Source organism: Heliangelus exortis, chromosome 7 (genome assembly GCF_036169615.1).
Source record: "Heliangelus exortis chromosome 7, bHelExo1.hap1, whole genome shotgun sequence".
NCBI lineage: Eukaryota > Metazoa > Chordata > Aves > Apodiformes > Trochilidae > Heliangelus > Heliangelus exortis.
The window spans coordinates 20,899,361-20,916,615 of record NC_092428.1 but is presented as its reverse complement, the minus strand read 5'-3'; the positions used below and the strand labels follow the sequence as shown (position 1 = coordinate 20,916,615).

General features: G+C 36.1%; 1 protein-coding gene across 1 annotated transcript in view; it reads right to left on the bottom strand.

The window, feature by feature from the left end:
- The window catches only part of PARG (poly(ADP-ribose) glycohydrolase), a 62,387-nt gene that overhangs the window by 22,118 nt on the left and 23,014 nt on the right, over window positions 1–17,255 (bottom strand). The window contains exons 8-11 of the mRNA XM_071749295.1: window positions 14,807–14,899; window positions 14,092–14,249; window positions 2,506–2,585; window positions 15–75 (exon numbers count right to left, since the gene is read on the bottom strand). Coding sequence (XP_071605396.1) covers window positions 15–75; window positions 2,506–2,585; window positions 14,092–14,249; window positions 14,807–14,899 — 392 coding nt within the window. The remainder of the gene's footprint in view (window positions 1–14; window positions 76–2,505; window positions 2,586–14,091; window positions 14,250–14,806; window positions 14,900–17,255) is intronic.

The window sequence follows — 17,255 nt, the reverse complement described above, 5'->3', positions numbered from 1 at the left end:
ATTAAAGGACTTACCTTTCCCAGTCTGGAAACTCCTGGAGACACTGCCTTGTAAATGTCACCAATCCTGTAGGCTCTACAGGCAAACCAATCCCAGAAGAAAATGTATTAAGTGCTGGTGCTTTAGTCCTTAAGTGTATTTTAAGTGGTAAGCTTTTAAATACAACAAACATCATTCTTGGCAGAAGCACAAGAATGCTTAACTTTCCTCAAAAACAACTCAGAATCTTCCCCTGATAGTGCATGCTCAACTTGAAAATAAGTTACGAGACCAAAATATTAACTTCTCCTCTCTTTCTGGAGTTCGAGTAATTTTCTTTTTCCAGATGGAGGAAAAACTTTCTGAACTGATTGTCACTGTGAACACCATCAGAAAGACTCTGCTGTTGAAGTAAACTGCACTGCCATGTGGAGAAAAAGAAATAAAGAACCTTTAAAGGTTGCTACTGTTCAGTGTCAAGAGCCAATGCACAGAATACTCAACCTGTGGATGAATTAAATAGCAGCTCATATTGCCAAGGAAGTCCTATTATGTCACTAAAGATGCAGAGTCAGTGGATTCTGAATCAAGCTGTTTTCAGCCCTTTCAAGATTCCAGTGAAATTCACTGTCTTTCATCTTTCAACATTTTCTCTTGCCCCTAAGAGAAAAAGAGCCAGTGCTCATTGCAGGAAGGATGCCTTGCCATCTTCTCCCCTTATTTTACTCAGAAAAGTTCTATTTTGCAATAGAAAGAAAACATCAACCTTTTCTTAGGTGATGGCACCCTAATAAAAGAATTAATTTGAGAATATTTTTTTTCTCCAATAAGTCTTCTGCACTGGCTTATGAAAAACACTCAAAACAGTATGTGAAGCACAAGCATATCCTTCCAAAAGCCTTAAATAATCCTATGCCTTTCATAAAGATTATAGTGGATCTAGGGGAAAAAAGGGTTGCTTGCTCTAAATAATAATAAAAAAAATACACAGCTTTCAGTAATCAAGTGCTTTTCCACAAGGGAACTCAGATATCAGTGGTGGTATTTTACAAATCAACCATTCATCTTCTGAGCATAAACTCTTCAGCTTATACAGTCTCTCTGTGTTTTTTTACAAGGAATTCAATTATCATTTATAGTAAAAAGAGTTGCAAAACTATTACACTTTAAATTAAAGTGTTAAGTTGTTTCAGTCTAAGCAATTCCTTGAACAAAAAAGAACAAGAAATGGGGTCTTTTAGAGGCATGATAAAATTTTTAGATCAAGAAACGAACACTCAATCGCACTAAATATTATTTAAAGTTATAAAGTTAAGAAATCTAATATGTTTGTTACATAAAGACTGTTCCAAACAGAACTTATATGCACAGGGGGTCAGGGACAGCTGCACAGATTTAGGATTTGGCTTGCATCAAAACATTACTAACTCAAGTATAAACAAACATCCTGTCTCTTTTCAGTCTCTCATATAGATCACAATTTACTTTTTACCTTAGAGATTTAGTTCTTTTGACATTGCTTAAAAGTCTGATAGCTGAAAGAGGATGTAGCTGCATTTAGTTTGTGGTGAATTAAAATGAACTGAAGATAGCTTGAAACAACTAAAGGGATTTTATATTTAATAGCTAAAAGCTGTCATTCTTTAAAAACAAATCCTTGAGAGAATAGAAAGCTGAAATACTGACATGTAAAGTAAAAGTTCTTTAAAAAAATGCTATAATAAGGATATTGCTGCAGATGAGATACGTGCTATTGCAGTAAAGTCTCTTTCTCTCCCAAAATACAATACATGAGCACTGAAACAGTTCTCACAGAAAAAGATCTATTTTTGAGAGCTTTTGTAGGTGTTCAAATTCATGGTGACAGAAGTTCCAACTATGCACACTAATGAAAATATCTCCCTGGCTTCTAAAGGAGCTGGGAGATATCTGATGTCTTGCTATCAATTGTTTTATTTAATCTAAGCAAACTTCACAACATCTTTGCTCTGGGTAAGTAGAGGGAATAAAATCTGAGGTATCAACACGAGTAGGGAAAAATCCCTCAGAAGTGCAAGCTGCAATGAATCCAAAGATTGATTCAGAATCTTCAAGACTGTGATTTTAATGACTACAACTTCTGCTAAGTTCCCTCTGTGTTCTCACTCTGGTGGGGCCCAGCATGTAAGTGCATACACTACAAACATTACACATGCAGACTTACATGTGTGTGTGTATACATACACACACATATATACACTTACACTTTATATATATACATATGGATGTATACATGTATATGACTGAAAATTTCTCTATATATTTTACTCATCCCCTTATACATATATTTCAGAATAAGATCCATGAAAAAAATTTAATTGCATCATCTACATGAGAAGTCATAATTATATAAACATCAGTATGCTTAGGAAGCTGGCTTTTGTCACACACTACCACCACAGTGCTGCATAGACATTTCTAAATTTAATGGGATTAAATTCTTCATGTATTTGTTTCATAGATCAGAAAAAAGAATAAAGGATATACTTTTTTCTGTGACTCTCCTAAAATAGCAGAACAGAGTCTTAAGTTTCTCAGGCTTCCTTGGTGACCGTCCTTCAAACAATCTGAAAAACAAGAAATAAAAGCAAATAAATTGACTGGAAGAATATAGGGCATGGTAATTATGCTACTTACTAATTGTGATTTGATTTTTTTAACTATTATGCACATATTTTGATTAGCCTTGCATTTAAATAGTGTGAAATGAACTCTCTAGTCAGCCCTCTGTAACACAGGTCTTTAGAAGCAACACGTCAGTTCCCTTGCTAAGTTCCTGATGAAGATGGTAAGTGTATGTCTCCCTCATTCTTGCTGATTTTGTAATACTGAAAAACACAGTTTCAACAGGAACATTCAGGAAAGGTACCAGTTTTATTTGCAACAGTCTTGCCTTGGTCTAAATGAAGTGATCAAGGGGTGAAAACGTGTATGTTGAGTATTCCAAGATCCAAATGTTGCATTACCCTACTTCCAGCTCAGTGACTTCATAGAACTAATGAAATCATATTGCTTGCAAGAGTTGCACTGCACCAGCAGCATTTCTAAAGAAAAGAACCTGCCTCCAACAGAAATGGCTTCATCCACTGGACTACTACTGGCATTCTAACAATCATTTGTAAAAACCTAAGCATTAAAAAGATGCAACCTATTTTTAGCCATTAAGTGTATTCTTTTAATGCTAGCTGAAATACTTTTACTGCATCATCTATCTTCTGGCAACTAGAACACACATTACTTAATTTCACTTCCAACAGAATGACAGGGCACTCTTATAGGCAACACCTAATGGAATTTTTCTGGAGGGAAGAAGAGTGGCGACTTCAGAAATAATTTCCTTTGAGCAGGAAATACACTAAAAGATGTCTGATACAGTAAAAGCCCCAAGGATGCAAGATTCACCCCCAATAAAGAATCTACGTAAAGGAATGACACAACATTATTCATTTGTTCCCATGCACTGGAATGACAACCTGCCTTTAAAACCAGAATACTGTCAGATGAATTTAGCTTTTAGTTGTGAAGTAGATTAGATTGTTTTTTAGTATTTGAAATTCCTAAATATACATGCTGAAGAGATCAGTTCCATCCAAAAATCTATTCTAGGTCACAGAAGCTAATTTAAAAATATTTATAAAGGTTTTATGAAAACTTTTTAATTCTTGGAATAATTAATCATGACTTCAAGAATGCAGAGTCCAGACTTTCAGTTTATTTTAAAATGGGCTAATATGTAAGTTCTATCGAGAGGTTGTGCTTGTACAAGTAAGAAGGGGTTCATAAAAGAAAGAGCTGATGTGTGTGTGTGCAGGTCTTGCCTAAATGCATAAATTATATCTGACTTTTTATCTGGCAGTCTCACTTGGTATGAATCCTTTAAATTGGTTCATTTATCTATTAGCACAATCATTCTTTTACATGTTTTTTCACCTCTTTACATCAACTTGAATTCTTGCTTATGCTGCAAACTCTCAAGAGATACATGATTCACCTTCACTTGCAGGCTGGGCATAAGTCCAGAACCAGAAAAACTATGCCTGAAATCAGTCAGATCAAGGTAAAAGGAAATGGCAAGGCATGGCTTCACCCACTACAGTTACTCACCAAAATGCAGTCACTCTTTCAATTAGGAAATTTCAATGAAATATTTTTTTAAATTCAAAATGTTCAGCACTGGTCTGTCTTTTCTCCTGTTAAAAGCTGTGACAACTACCCCTCCTCTGTCATTAAAGCTAGAATAATTCTGGATTTGCTTCTGAAAAAAACTCATTTAAAGAACATAAATATTCCCCAAAACCATCTAAAAATTACAATAACGAGAAGAGATATCTATATTTCTGCTCCATTCCTATATGGCTGGGTAAAAGCCACAGGACAGCACAAAAGCATTCGAAAAGCTCTGGGTTCTGGCACATGTATCTCCTCCTGTAGAGGGACATTCCATACAGTGGGGATAGAAGAATATTGTAATATACAAAATTATCTGCATTTTGATCTAGCAGCTACGTGCATCCTGTAACTACATGCATCAGCTCTTTTATTGCAGCCCAAGAACTATTAATCACCCTTCTCCTCCTCACAGGATTTGCCTTTTTTTTTTCCACTATGACAGAACAAAGTAGACTTTCTCTTTGAAAATGCACTGCTAGATAGAAAAAAAAATAATTTTAAAAAATTGTTTTTAAAAAATAAAAGCAGGCAACACCAGTCTTGTGCTGTTATAGGATTGAACCCTGTATAAATGATGCTTGTCCAAAACAGAACACTCACAGAAGGACAGAAATTTAAGGCAGGTTGAAGACACTGTCTTAGATTAATATGCTTGGACTTCACATTTTCTGTCTAGAATTTGCCTTTATTAGTGAACTAGTGGCAAACTTAAGATGGTTATCTGCAAACATGCTATTTTACTATATGTAGGTTTGAAAAATACAAACCACAAGTAACTTATTTGCATATTTTCATGCAACCAGACCATGGAACTCTTGTCTTCAGCTGTTTCAAGTAGTTGTGCTTTGCAATATTAGGAATTTGTTTTAAAAGCCAGACAAACAAATGCAAATCTCCACAGATTTTAATGTGCTATCAAATAGCCCTAAACCTTCATAGTGTGTATTTATTGATATTCACTCAGTTGAATTTGATTTCTTCATACAGTCTTTTAAATTTCCACAGAAATCATATTGCAATGACACCAATGATTCAGAAGCCTTCCACCAAGCTACACTGAAGTCAGAAGAAAAGCACAAGAGAAAAACCCCAAACCTCTGCCCCTCAATCCACAGGGGCAGCCAAGCTTTCTTAAGGGCAGCACATGGTAACCAGTCATGCTTGTGAATGCAACAGTAAAAGCAAGAGGTATTTACAACAATGGAATATGGCCCAGTGCTGTTCCATTGACTTAAGTGAGGATACAACACAGGAAAGATATAAATGTTTTAACCTTGAACCTTGCTTCTGAAATAATCCATTAGGCAACATTATGAGAAATCATCTTTTTGAAGCAAATACCTCTGTTTAGAAGGACAAAGCTAGATGAAGGCATCAATATGATATTAAAATTCTTCTTCAAGGTCCGAGAAACAGATTCTACTAAAAAAAAAAAAAACACCCAAAAATAAGTGGAAACCACATAATCAATTTCCTGACAGAAGAACACATGGCCAAAACGCATTAATTCCAATTAAAGAACTCATCCAAATGAAGTGCACTGTAAATCAAATGCAAAGCCCTGCAAGCCCTCTTTCAGACAAAGTAATTGAAATATTACTGGCAACTGCATGTGTAAGCTGTTCTGCCTTGTACAAAATGTTCCCACTGCCAGGCAGCTACCTTCAATTCAGCAGATACAGGAGCTAAGAAAGCTCACAGTGCTGATCACCAAACAACTGAAAATTTATCCCTGGCTTCCAAACCAGGGTAGTTGCAATTTAATCAAATAAAAGACCTGTACAGAGATACACTTAAATATTCGAGGACTCAAGGTCAGATATTTAAAAACGTAAGGAAAACACAAAGCACGTTGTTAGTCACTGTGGCTAAATGAAAACTCTTTCCTAGCAAATACTCAGGTGCTTAACTCAATTGTTCTATATACGAGAAAAAAAATGCTAAAAATAATGAGTTGATACTGAAAAAACGTAAAATAAATTTCTAACAAATCACTCAATAACTGTCAGTAAACATACAGTAAAGTTAGAAGGCAGCCTACACTATTTCAATGATTCTTACAAAAACGTGTGCATTGGTTTTCATTAGCTTTTTCCTAAAATTTTAGGGTGAAAAAAAGCATTTTAAAAGTGTAATTGATATTCTGGTTTCTGCAGTCACAGTGACTGCAAACTCTTTATTTTCAACCACCTCAGAAAGCTGGAGCCAAGAGCTCTAGGCACTCCTTCAAGTGCTGAGACAAGCTGTAAATCTACAAGATACCTCAAAGGGTGTATTTCCAACAAAGCAACATCCATATGATTTAATATTTAGAGCCACAAAAAAGTGACCTTGGAATGCACACAGTTTACTAGGGAAAAGGTGAACCAGCTTAACAGTTCCAAAATAGATTGCTTCATATTAAGATGTAACCAAAATACAGTAAAGTTTGCTGGTAAAATTTAATCTCTGAAGAGCTAATTTGATTCCATGGTATTCCTTGAAGGAATGGCTCTGATAACTTTTACAAGCACAAGGAACCATTACAACCATGTGGCTTAACCTCCCAAATAATTTTGTGTTAACTATTTCCATTAAGTATCTTCCCATCCCCACGCTGGGTTCACCTTGAATGTTTCTTTTCCAAGAGAATAATCACATCTCTTCACTGAAATCTGAACCTAACATAAGACTCATAGAGCTGTCCATGCTGTAACAATATGCAAAAATTTGCAGTATGGATAATCCATATGGATAATCCACAAAGAGCACTTCCCATTTATAAACCCATGGTATTTTATGAGTGCTGTGGTATACTTGTGGTATAGAATTTAACTATCAAAGGTACCAGGAAGTTTCATGTATTTTAGTGTGATCTCACTACAAATAACACAGCATCTAAGCAAATGCAAAAGATTTTAGTAAAACATCCTTTTTCTCCAACAAATAAAAGTGGAAGATTTACAAGGAATTAGTATCAATGGATGAATTTTAAGCCAGTAAATGGATTGAGCAGGGGAAAGGATGTAAAGGCAAAAATGCAAATATTGAATGGACATTACCTTCAGTCTCAAGAACAGAGCTAATCACTATGCAGAGTTTCAGTCTAATATATAGACAAAACACTTGAAAAAACAGAATAAAATAAGAGCCTTACTTTTTGTATCTTGTGGCACTTCAATGCCTAAGTTTATGCAATAAATTCATAAAGGAGTGGAAATATTACTCATATGTGTTAGACTTTCAGAACTCTCCATATTACCAAGGGCTACTTTCACTAAAAGGCTGGGCATGCTCAATTGCTAGCAATCTCAGTGGGAACTGCTACAATTTCAGCCTCCTAAACAGAATCCTAAAGGAAAAACTAATAGTGTTAAATGGCACAAAACCCCTCTTCATTTAAGATTACATCAGTTGCACTGGGGAGCAGCACAGAAGAAGCATCTCTTCCATCTTTCTCCTGCAAAGTGTTATCCCAAGAACAGAAGATAAAAATAAAAGTCTCCTTTTTCCAAAAACAGTCTCACATTTGTAATGAAGTATTTTTTAAGCTTTGCTTTGCAATGCTAAGCACAGTTGATCAAAGCACTTTTTTTCAGCAAGGGTTCTGTCACAATATTATTAGACATTTTTATTCAACTGTGCATCAGATAATTCTAGTCACATGCATATTATGGGCTACATATAGATATGAGGGTATCTAATGTCTAGGAAACCTGTATGCATTAATATCTGTACAAAGCAAGAATCCCATCATGCAAGCACAGGAACGTTTATATAATTATGTGTGCTCATAACATTATTGCACAGAATATAGAACAATCTTTTTCTCTCTCTAAATACATGAAAGCAGTTCAGCCCACCATGTAGGAATAGATGGAATTATGGTAATTACCTGTGTCTTTTGCCTGAGGTATTTGCCAAGAAAGTTGTTTCCATTGATTATGCATTGAATAGGATGACTCTATCCATCCTCTACCTCCTGAAATATTTCTCAGCCCCTTAAACCAGAGTGCTGCTGCACTACCACCTCACCTGAATGAAAAACAGGTAGTTCCAGTCACCTACAGGTCAAGGACCTTTCATGAAGAATGGAGCTGCAACAAGTGTTTTATTGCTACCATTTACACTCCCCTTATGAAGAAAAACTAATTACACAACATTTCATTCCTGCTCACATGCCTGTATTTTGTGAAAAGCAATAGCTCAGACCCACTTCAGTCTCCAAAGCACCCTAGGGGTTGTGTGAGACAATCCACTAGGATGCCTAAAGAAAATATTTGTGCCATTCATAAAATAAAAATATTTTTAATGGTGTTTATTTCATCTTTATCTCCTCCTTTTTCTTGTGTGCAATTACATTTTAGAATGCAATATATTTGTACAGTAGCACAGGTATGAAATTGATGAATAAAACACATACATTGGTGGTGCATGCTCAAAAATGTTTTACTGATATGGATGTGCAACCAAAAAAGTCTGGAGACCACTGCCCTTGACAGCTTTAAAATTCAATTACATAATATAAGATGAAGAAACCTTAGAATTACAGTTTTTAAATCTACCTATATCCAACAAAAAATGTAAGCCCCTACCAGAAAGTCCTGCAGCCACTGAAAAAATTTTGCGTCAGAAGTAAAGGTATGCAAAGTATCCATGCTTTAATTAATGAAATTTGGCCTTTATCCAAGTCAAAAGCAGAATAATCCAAATAAGAGATTCTTCACAGAGAGATGAAACCATAGCACAACCTTACGGAAGTCAGGTACAGTAACCTCTGTTCTGCTTTCCTTCTGCCTCATGTAAGTCTCTTCCACTTCACATGAATTCCATCTTTTTGTATTAAAATCACCTTCCATCTCTCTGTTTATACAGGATACAATTTAGAATTTTTGAACTCCCTTGGTATCAAGTGAGAGAAAACCGATACATTCAATAATTCCACCTCATGGGCAATTATTTACTGCCATGTGTCATAGTTATGGGCTGTCACCATCTCAAAGTTAAGAACATCATACTATTCAACATCACTTATGTTTAGTAGAACTTCAGCTTTAGGCTAAACAGTAACTTTTAAGATCTGCTTAAACAAAAAACTAAATGTAATTTTGTTGGTAATTACATGTAAAAAGTATCTCAGACAGCCAACTTCTCTATTGTCTGTGACTTTCCTTTTTTACCATTGTTTATTGTGGCAAGTAACTTGGAGAACTATAAACTTGCTTCCAGCTTCTATGATTTAGGAGTCTTAAAATACATCAGGTTTATACTTGACTTTGATGAAATGGTCAGATGCTAGCTCCAAGTACTCAACACCAAGGAAGAGAGAGGCAAAATGTTTTGCCCTGAGGATATAAACTGAAAGATATTCTACACCATGGTAAAACTATGTTCCTGAGTAAATAGCTACATCGGCTAACAAGATAGAACACAATGTTTAGATTGAGTTCTGTGACAATACTGCCCTTTTACAGTATTCTATTTAAAGAGAATTTCATCACTCAACACAAAATGTTGATCTTACGTTTTTCAGAAAATTTTACTAAAAAATAATCAATCCAAGATGAATTAGAACATAGATCTAAAGCAAGCACGAATATCAGTTTTGTAGGATCAGCGTCTGTAAACTCTGCCAGCCCAGAATCACTTTTCAGAGGAGTAATGCATCGCTCAGTTCACAGCCACAAGATCATTTATTCCCCCAAGAATACTCATTAGTGTTGCAAAATTGATGTTGTTTATGAAGATACAATTGCATTACTGGTAAATTGGATTTCAATTCTCCTGGAAAAAAAAATAGTATATAGCTTGCCCATTTCCTTTCATTTACTATACATTCCATAAAAAGACACATGTATCTTAACTAGTAGGAGGTCCAATCCCTTGAAATTACTTTAAAGGTTGGTTAAGATTAAGAAACTCAGTCCTAGTGGAATAACAGCAATGTCAGACCAGAGCATCCACTAATGTATGTGCCAGCAGATCCACCAGCTTGTGTCACTAGACATACTGCCTTCAGTTACTCATATAACCTTAATTGCTTAAATGGGAGCTATTACAGATGTTTAATATCTCTAGTTTAAGTACAGTAGTTTTTTGAAAAAGGAAAACAGAGGAGTCACTTGACTTAACAGCTAAGAATGGATCTGGAGCAGATCAAAGACATAGCAAAAGCAAAATCAATCCTTGTCCCATTTCCAGTCATCCAGACCACGGACTCAAAATTGTAGAAGTTTTTTTCCTTATACTTTACTTTTATATATCAAACTAGCTAGTTTCCTAAATTACGAAATTCTGTAGTATTAAGACACAGGTCTGACAACTTGGTCAACAGGGGAAAGAAAAACTTCCACAGCACAGTCTGGTGTGACAATGGACTAAATCCACTGCAGCATCTTATGGAAGACGAATGCAAGAAAGTATAGTTCAATCTTCTCTTTAATATATTTTAAGAGGAATGTTATTTTATATGAAAGTTCTACATTAAACCACAAACTATTCATAAAGAAGATTAGTTATGAGCATCACCATAAGATACTACTTCAAACTGTGGAACAACCACCACAGTTGGAGATGAACTGAGAAGATGCCATACTATCCATGCTCTATATCCAACCAGCATACATCTTCCATGGGAAAAAACCTATCAGTAAGAGGAGTAAGATGGCAAATTTTCATTATTTTTCTTTTGTGATGGGGTATTTTTGTATAAAGCTGCCCAATTCGTATTTTTAAAAAGAAAATTTGAACTCTTTAAATTTATCTTAATATTTCAAATGGAAGCAGTGTTTTATGCTATGTAGGATGATCTAATGTTTGTTTACATGATGCCATTCTACTAGAATTCATAAATATTAAAGCTCTCAAAGTTAAAGTACAAATTCAATTTTACTAATTAATTTCAAATTATGTTATTAATGACTTAAGAAATGTAATAAGAGCATCCTTGCCAAATACAAAAGGGAAGAATTCAATTAAAATATTGAGTATTTCATTATACACAAGTGACTTTCAGCCTTTAGCATGATGAACAATCAAAATAGACAGTGAGTGTCACAACATACTATTAAACTAAGTGCTTCAGTGTCAGAAGAGGAATGCTCACTTTTTTTCCTCTCATCTGGCAAGAAAAACAGGCAGGAGTGGGGATGTAAAGCACTTATGTTAATAGTAACACATCAAATGGCCTTCCTTCCAAGCAGCTGCAGTTATTGGCACACACCAAGCATTCAAGCAACTTGCCATCAGCCCTGAAGTAACATGTGTCAAGCACACCAGAAATCTTTAACAGAGGCAAAAAAAAAACAACCAAAGGAAAGAAAGCAAAAGAGTAAATTCTTAGTATCTTGCACTAACTGCCTGTTGTTGTGTCGAACAGATTTATATCTTGGGGGGAACAGAGGTAAGTCACAACATGCTAGTTACTACCAAATAAAAACTTAAATCGGGAAGAAGACAGAGTGAAAAGGGGACAGAACAGCACTGAAATAATGTATAAAAAGGCTTTAATGCTTAAGTCTGCATAAAGTACACTTTAAAATGACTGCTGTATAAAACTGAAAACACAAGAAAGAAATAGCTCAAACAGTTGTGTGTCTAACTTAAGGCACAATTTTTTTTTCCAGTTGAGGGGAGGAAGCCTTCTGTATGAACACAAGGAGGGCATGCACAGGGGAATCAAGGAACATCACATTTGCTAAAGAAAAAAAATCCCCATCCACTCAGTAATTTTGCTTTGTTAGGAAACCATGGCAGATAATTCCTTTGTACCCAAAGAACCAAGTCATCCATTCACAGTTGTGTAGCAGATGAATTATGCTGAGAACTAAGTCTGCAAAAAGTTGCAGATCATAATACTGTGGGGAGAAAGGGTTGCTGTGTGGAACGATTTGTTACTCCCATTCCTAAGAAGACAGAGCAGAACAGCAGCCTCTAAAGCCCTTACACCAAAACACTGTTATACAGAGGGGGAACCAAAAATATTCACAAACATTTTAACTTCACTCATTGCCTACTGCCTTGAAGCTTCTACCAGTCTGATACAATAGCTGGAAACGTGTTTATTGTCTGTCCTTGCTACTAAAGAACTACCTGTTCAGGAGGAGAAAAATCCAGAGCCAAGAGGAGCTAAAAAAAATAAAATGCTGTCCTTCCCCCCCTCCTTTTAGATTAACTCTCAGGTTACATACAATAGCAGGATAGAAAACAGTATACATTCTTGTAGTACTCTCACCACCACTCTCTTCATTCTGCTTTTCCTTTTATTCTGACTGTCCCTCTATCCTACTCTTGTCTTATCCACTGCCTTTCACACCTCTATTCTACTTAACTCATCTGCTCATTATCATGAAAAATACACACTGGGGGAAATTTTAGTTAAGTAAAAATAGGAAGGAAAAAACAGGAAGGAAACTGGAATTACTTAAAAATCACAAATTGGCAAACACTGAGGAACAACAGGGGACACAAGATTCCCTTCTTTTCTCACAGTTTTGCAGCAATATTCTTGCACTTACACAAATAAAAATGGCTTTTTATCCAACTAAAAGCTGAGCATTACCTCGTGCATAATGCAAAAGGAAGGCCTAAAAGATCATCTGCTGTATTACCCCTTTAAATAACCTTTTTAGCACTTACCATGAGTAGTAGCACTATGAAGCCAAGTCAGAAAACACAGAAGGACTGACTGGAATACAGCAGAAAATCCTGAATAGTGAATACCTCATACTGGTCATTCTTTAAGTCTATAGCAGGAAACTATTTACCTAATAATTTCTCAAGGCTTTTTATTTAAAATCAGTTCAAAACATTATGTCCTCAGTTAATCACTAGTATTACACTGTAGTAGTGTGACTTCTACATTGCTGTGTAAAGTTCATAGAAGAGAATATGAATTTATTCCAGTGATTTAACAGCATTGTATTCTGTAGTTGGTAGGAATTTAGCTGCTTGACTTCTAGTCTGTTTAAGTTCTAAGAAAAACTGGTACCTTTAAGTCCTTTAAAAAAAAATAAAAAAATTAGCTAGAAGCCTGTAGCTGGTACAAACAGAACTCTTTCCAGAACTTACCATCTTCTTTCACTGCTCTGAACATAAAATTGTTTTAATGGTATTTTTGGATGGTATTGGATGGTATTTTTCCTTTATTTGTATTTATGAACTAATGGTTGAAAAGTATGCTGAATTGCATAGCACATTAATGCCCACTCAATCTATCCAAGCTCCAGACTAATATGCTTCAGGTTTTGTCAACACAGACATGTATGGGAGTGCACAGAAGAGGACAAATGCACAGTATTCTGCAGCAAGAAATGTCAACATGCTCTTCCCTGATTTAAAACCAAAAGAAGCACATTTTAAAAATAAAAGATATGAAGAAAAAATTCTAATCAAATCTGTAATCTGATGTAGAGGACAAAAGGATTAAGTGTTCATTTAGAAATCAGAGTATTTTTAAATTCTTATTGAGGATGCCTTTATCTTAACATGTAAATGGCAAGACAAGGATGCTGAAGAATCAAGTCCTGTTGACCTAACTTAATGTGCAGATCACTGCTGACACAGAGGAAGCAACAGAAATGTGGCTGACTTAGCACTGAAATTTAATTCAAACACATATAGAACATCTGAAGCACAAATGAAATACACCATTCACAGAAGAATGGCATATGATTGGGTAGGGAATTGTGTAAGTCTAATTATAGCAGAGCAAGAGCATGTCTGTGCATGAGCATGCATAAAAAAAGGAAAATTTGGATCATCATCCTGCGCACAAGGTTCTTACATGGTTGTAGTTTTCTCGTCCCTTAGGGGTAACCAGAAACTTCAGAAATTAGTGACAGTAATATTAAAGAAACAATGAATTTCTCCCCTCCGTGATAATAATATTTTAATTGAAAGTTTATCAGCTCCAGAATGCCATACCTGTTGAAGTTAATGTCTGGATAACTAGAATACTCGGACTTCAACTTCGCATTGCGACGTGGAAAAGTACAGAAGAAAGCATTGGCCAGGAAACTAGAGATCTGTTCCTGTGACATTGTGATGGAGTGATTCATCTTTTGTTTCAGTAGAGGTATTGGCTACCAAGAAAAGAAGTGAGGGGAAGGGAGAGGCAGGAGAGAGAAAAATAATTAGCTTACCCATTTTGAAAGAAAAAACAGAGGCACAAAATTACATTTGTTAAATTAGAGCAAGAGTAATTTAGGCCACTGGTGAACCCTTTAATCAGCAGCACCACTGAAGTCAGGAACAGTTCCTTAAACACAATTCAGAAAAAAGCTTGCTTGATAAACTGCAGATTTCTAATCAGTAGTAAAAAGGGACATCAAAAAAACCATAACTTATCAAGCAAAACCACGAGGAATGGAGGGGAGAAAAAAAATAGACAGGATGTTACAAATCCTGTGCAATCTTAAAAGATTTAAGTGAAAATCCACTTTCAATAGCTACATAGTTAGAACCCTTAAGGAATGCTGTCAGCTGATAATACTTGTAAGAAGTGCATGATTATTTTTTTTTTTTATAATCAGAATGAACAAACAGCTCAGCTTCACTTTGGTCTTCAGTTTTGAGTTTTATTTGACTCTAGCCAGGGTTTTTTAAGATAAAGTCCCTTATCTGGCAGTGTTTTACTCACCTGGGTGCAGATACTAGGGAGACAGAGTGCCAACTTCACCATATCAGGAAGAATGGACTGGAACAAATGCTGAGCCTCTGCATCTTCAAGAACCTGTTAAAAAGAAAGAAAGGGACTTTAAAAAAAAATAAAATTATATTAAAAGTTTGTGAAAACAGGACCCATCCAAAACATACAAGAGAAAAAAAAACAAAGTCCAATTAGCTTTCATGCAAATTGGTAGCATTTTCATGGTAGTACCTCACTGTGGTTTACTTGGCAATTATCAATTAACTGAAATACAGACACAACTCTCAAAAGCTACATTTGTGTAAACATGACACCAAGTATCCTTGATTAAGGGCAAGAAGGAACCAAGAAACCTTGACAGAGTTATTTTTTTATTCTTTCCACAACAATGAACCAAATTCTCAACTGAAAGCAATCACTACCTAACCACAAAAGTAGCGGAAAAACTTCGTAAGGTTCATATTCAGATCATAATCCAAGACCTGTGACACTCTTCTGATAAGAACATATGAAATGAACAGTCAGGACAAGAGCAGTGCTCTGCAGCAGCAGCAACAGGAAATGCTATGTAAGAAGAGCATGAGAGCCTGCCCACTTTCTATGGCCCATCCCCACCATCTTCCTTTAAGAACTATAGACATTTGGATTATGTACATCAGAGGTGCAGCCTGCCTGATCCCACGTGTGAAGTTGCAATCTTTTCACTCTCTTCCTGTAGGGCAGGAGCCTACAATTATTTTAGCTGACCCCCTCTACCTGCTCTAACGTTCACCCTGAGAAGGAATAGCACTGAAGAAAATGGACACACCAATGTTTTACAAAGCTTCTCAAAGCTTTGACACTGAAAACCAAGTCACATCAACCCCTTCTTGTCCTATTCTCCACGGCCTTCCTGACACAATCCAAGCTCTGTGTCAGGGTTTAACACTGGCCCAGCAAGTAAACAGAGTAACAGATTCTCTCTATTAATCCCCCTCTCCTCCTGATAAAGAAAGGAGAGAGAATAAGGGAGAGACTTATGGGTTGGAAACTAAACTACACAGCTTTAATGATAAATATGATAAATAGTAAAAATTACTAAATATATACAAATTTACAGGAAAATTGATACCATGTTCCTCCCCCCTTTCCCCCAATAACTCTAACATCACCACCAGGGCTGCAGGGCAGCCCTGGGAAAGTCCAGGCTGGACTCCTGGGGTCAGCAATTTGGAGCTGGAGGCAGGAACACACAGATTCAGGCTGGGATGGATCAGGAGCACTGGCAGAGGAGCAGACGGAATCCTCCCAGGATGCCAAAGCAAACAGGGACAGGCAAAGAAGGGGAAGCAGGACCCTTGTGATCCCTCAAATTTATATTGAGTATGAGGTGTATGGGATGGAATACTCTGTTTGGTCAATTCTGGCACCTGTCTTGTCTGTTCCTCCCCAAAGGAGAGCTCCCCAAAGGTGGGACCTTTTTACTCCTTCTCTCCTTACAGAGGGCAAAAGGTTCCTCAGAACTGAGCAGTACCCTTGGCTCTGCACACCAGTCTCTATCAGTAACTATAAACATCAAGCATTATCAGTCCTAGAAGCAGACACTGTCTGAGAAACTTGCTGTTAATTTCAGCAAGTGCAGCTACTTACAAGAGACTCAGCTGAAAGCAAAAGTACAAGACAGAAAATCACCTTCATCCTGGCCCAAACCAGGACACTCTGTAACTCACACTTCAATGCTAAGTTTCACACAGACCTCAGAATGCAGAAAGATACTGGCTGTTGTCTTGAGAAGAGGAAAATATGGTGCCTCTGCATACTGCTCCCCATAAACAAGATGAAAATATTGTTGGGAGGTTAATAACATCTGTCTTCCAAGATCATTAAAATAACTACAGAAGTATCTCTGCTCTATTCATTCCCATACTCAGAAGAAGGAGTACTCAGGAAGTTTAAAAGAAAACAAACACAAACAAATGCTCAAAGGATTAACAATTTATGGTAGGGAAGGGGATAAAATAAAACAGTGCCAACACCTGCACAATTACTTGCCATCATTATGCATGCTGCTCACAGAGGGTAAACAAACAGGGTTTAAATTTAAAGTTTTAAATTGAAACATGAACTTTTAAAGAACAGTAAGCCTAGGAAACATGAAAAATCATTTGATATAATAGAGAAAGAGTCCAGGAATATAGAACTTTTTACTGAAAGTCAACTGTTCAGGGTTTTTTGTGTTGTTGTTGTTTTTTTGTTTGGTTGTTTTTTTTAAGGTTAAAAAAAAAAAACAATAAATATCTTTCTCCCCTCTTGTTGGCTGCATATGCACTTACATGTTTACACCATGTAAGTCAGATACTGAAAATTATGTCCAAATCTTGATCATATGCTCTAGCAGGTAACTTTGCTCTGTTCTTCAGCACAATGTTTTCAAGTGCCATGAAGTAATAAAATAAGCATT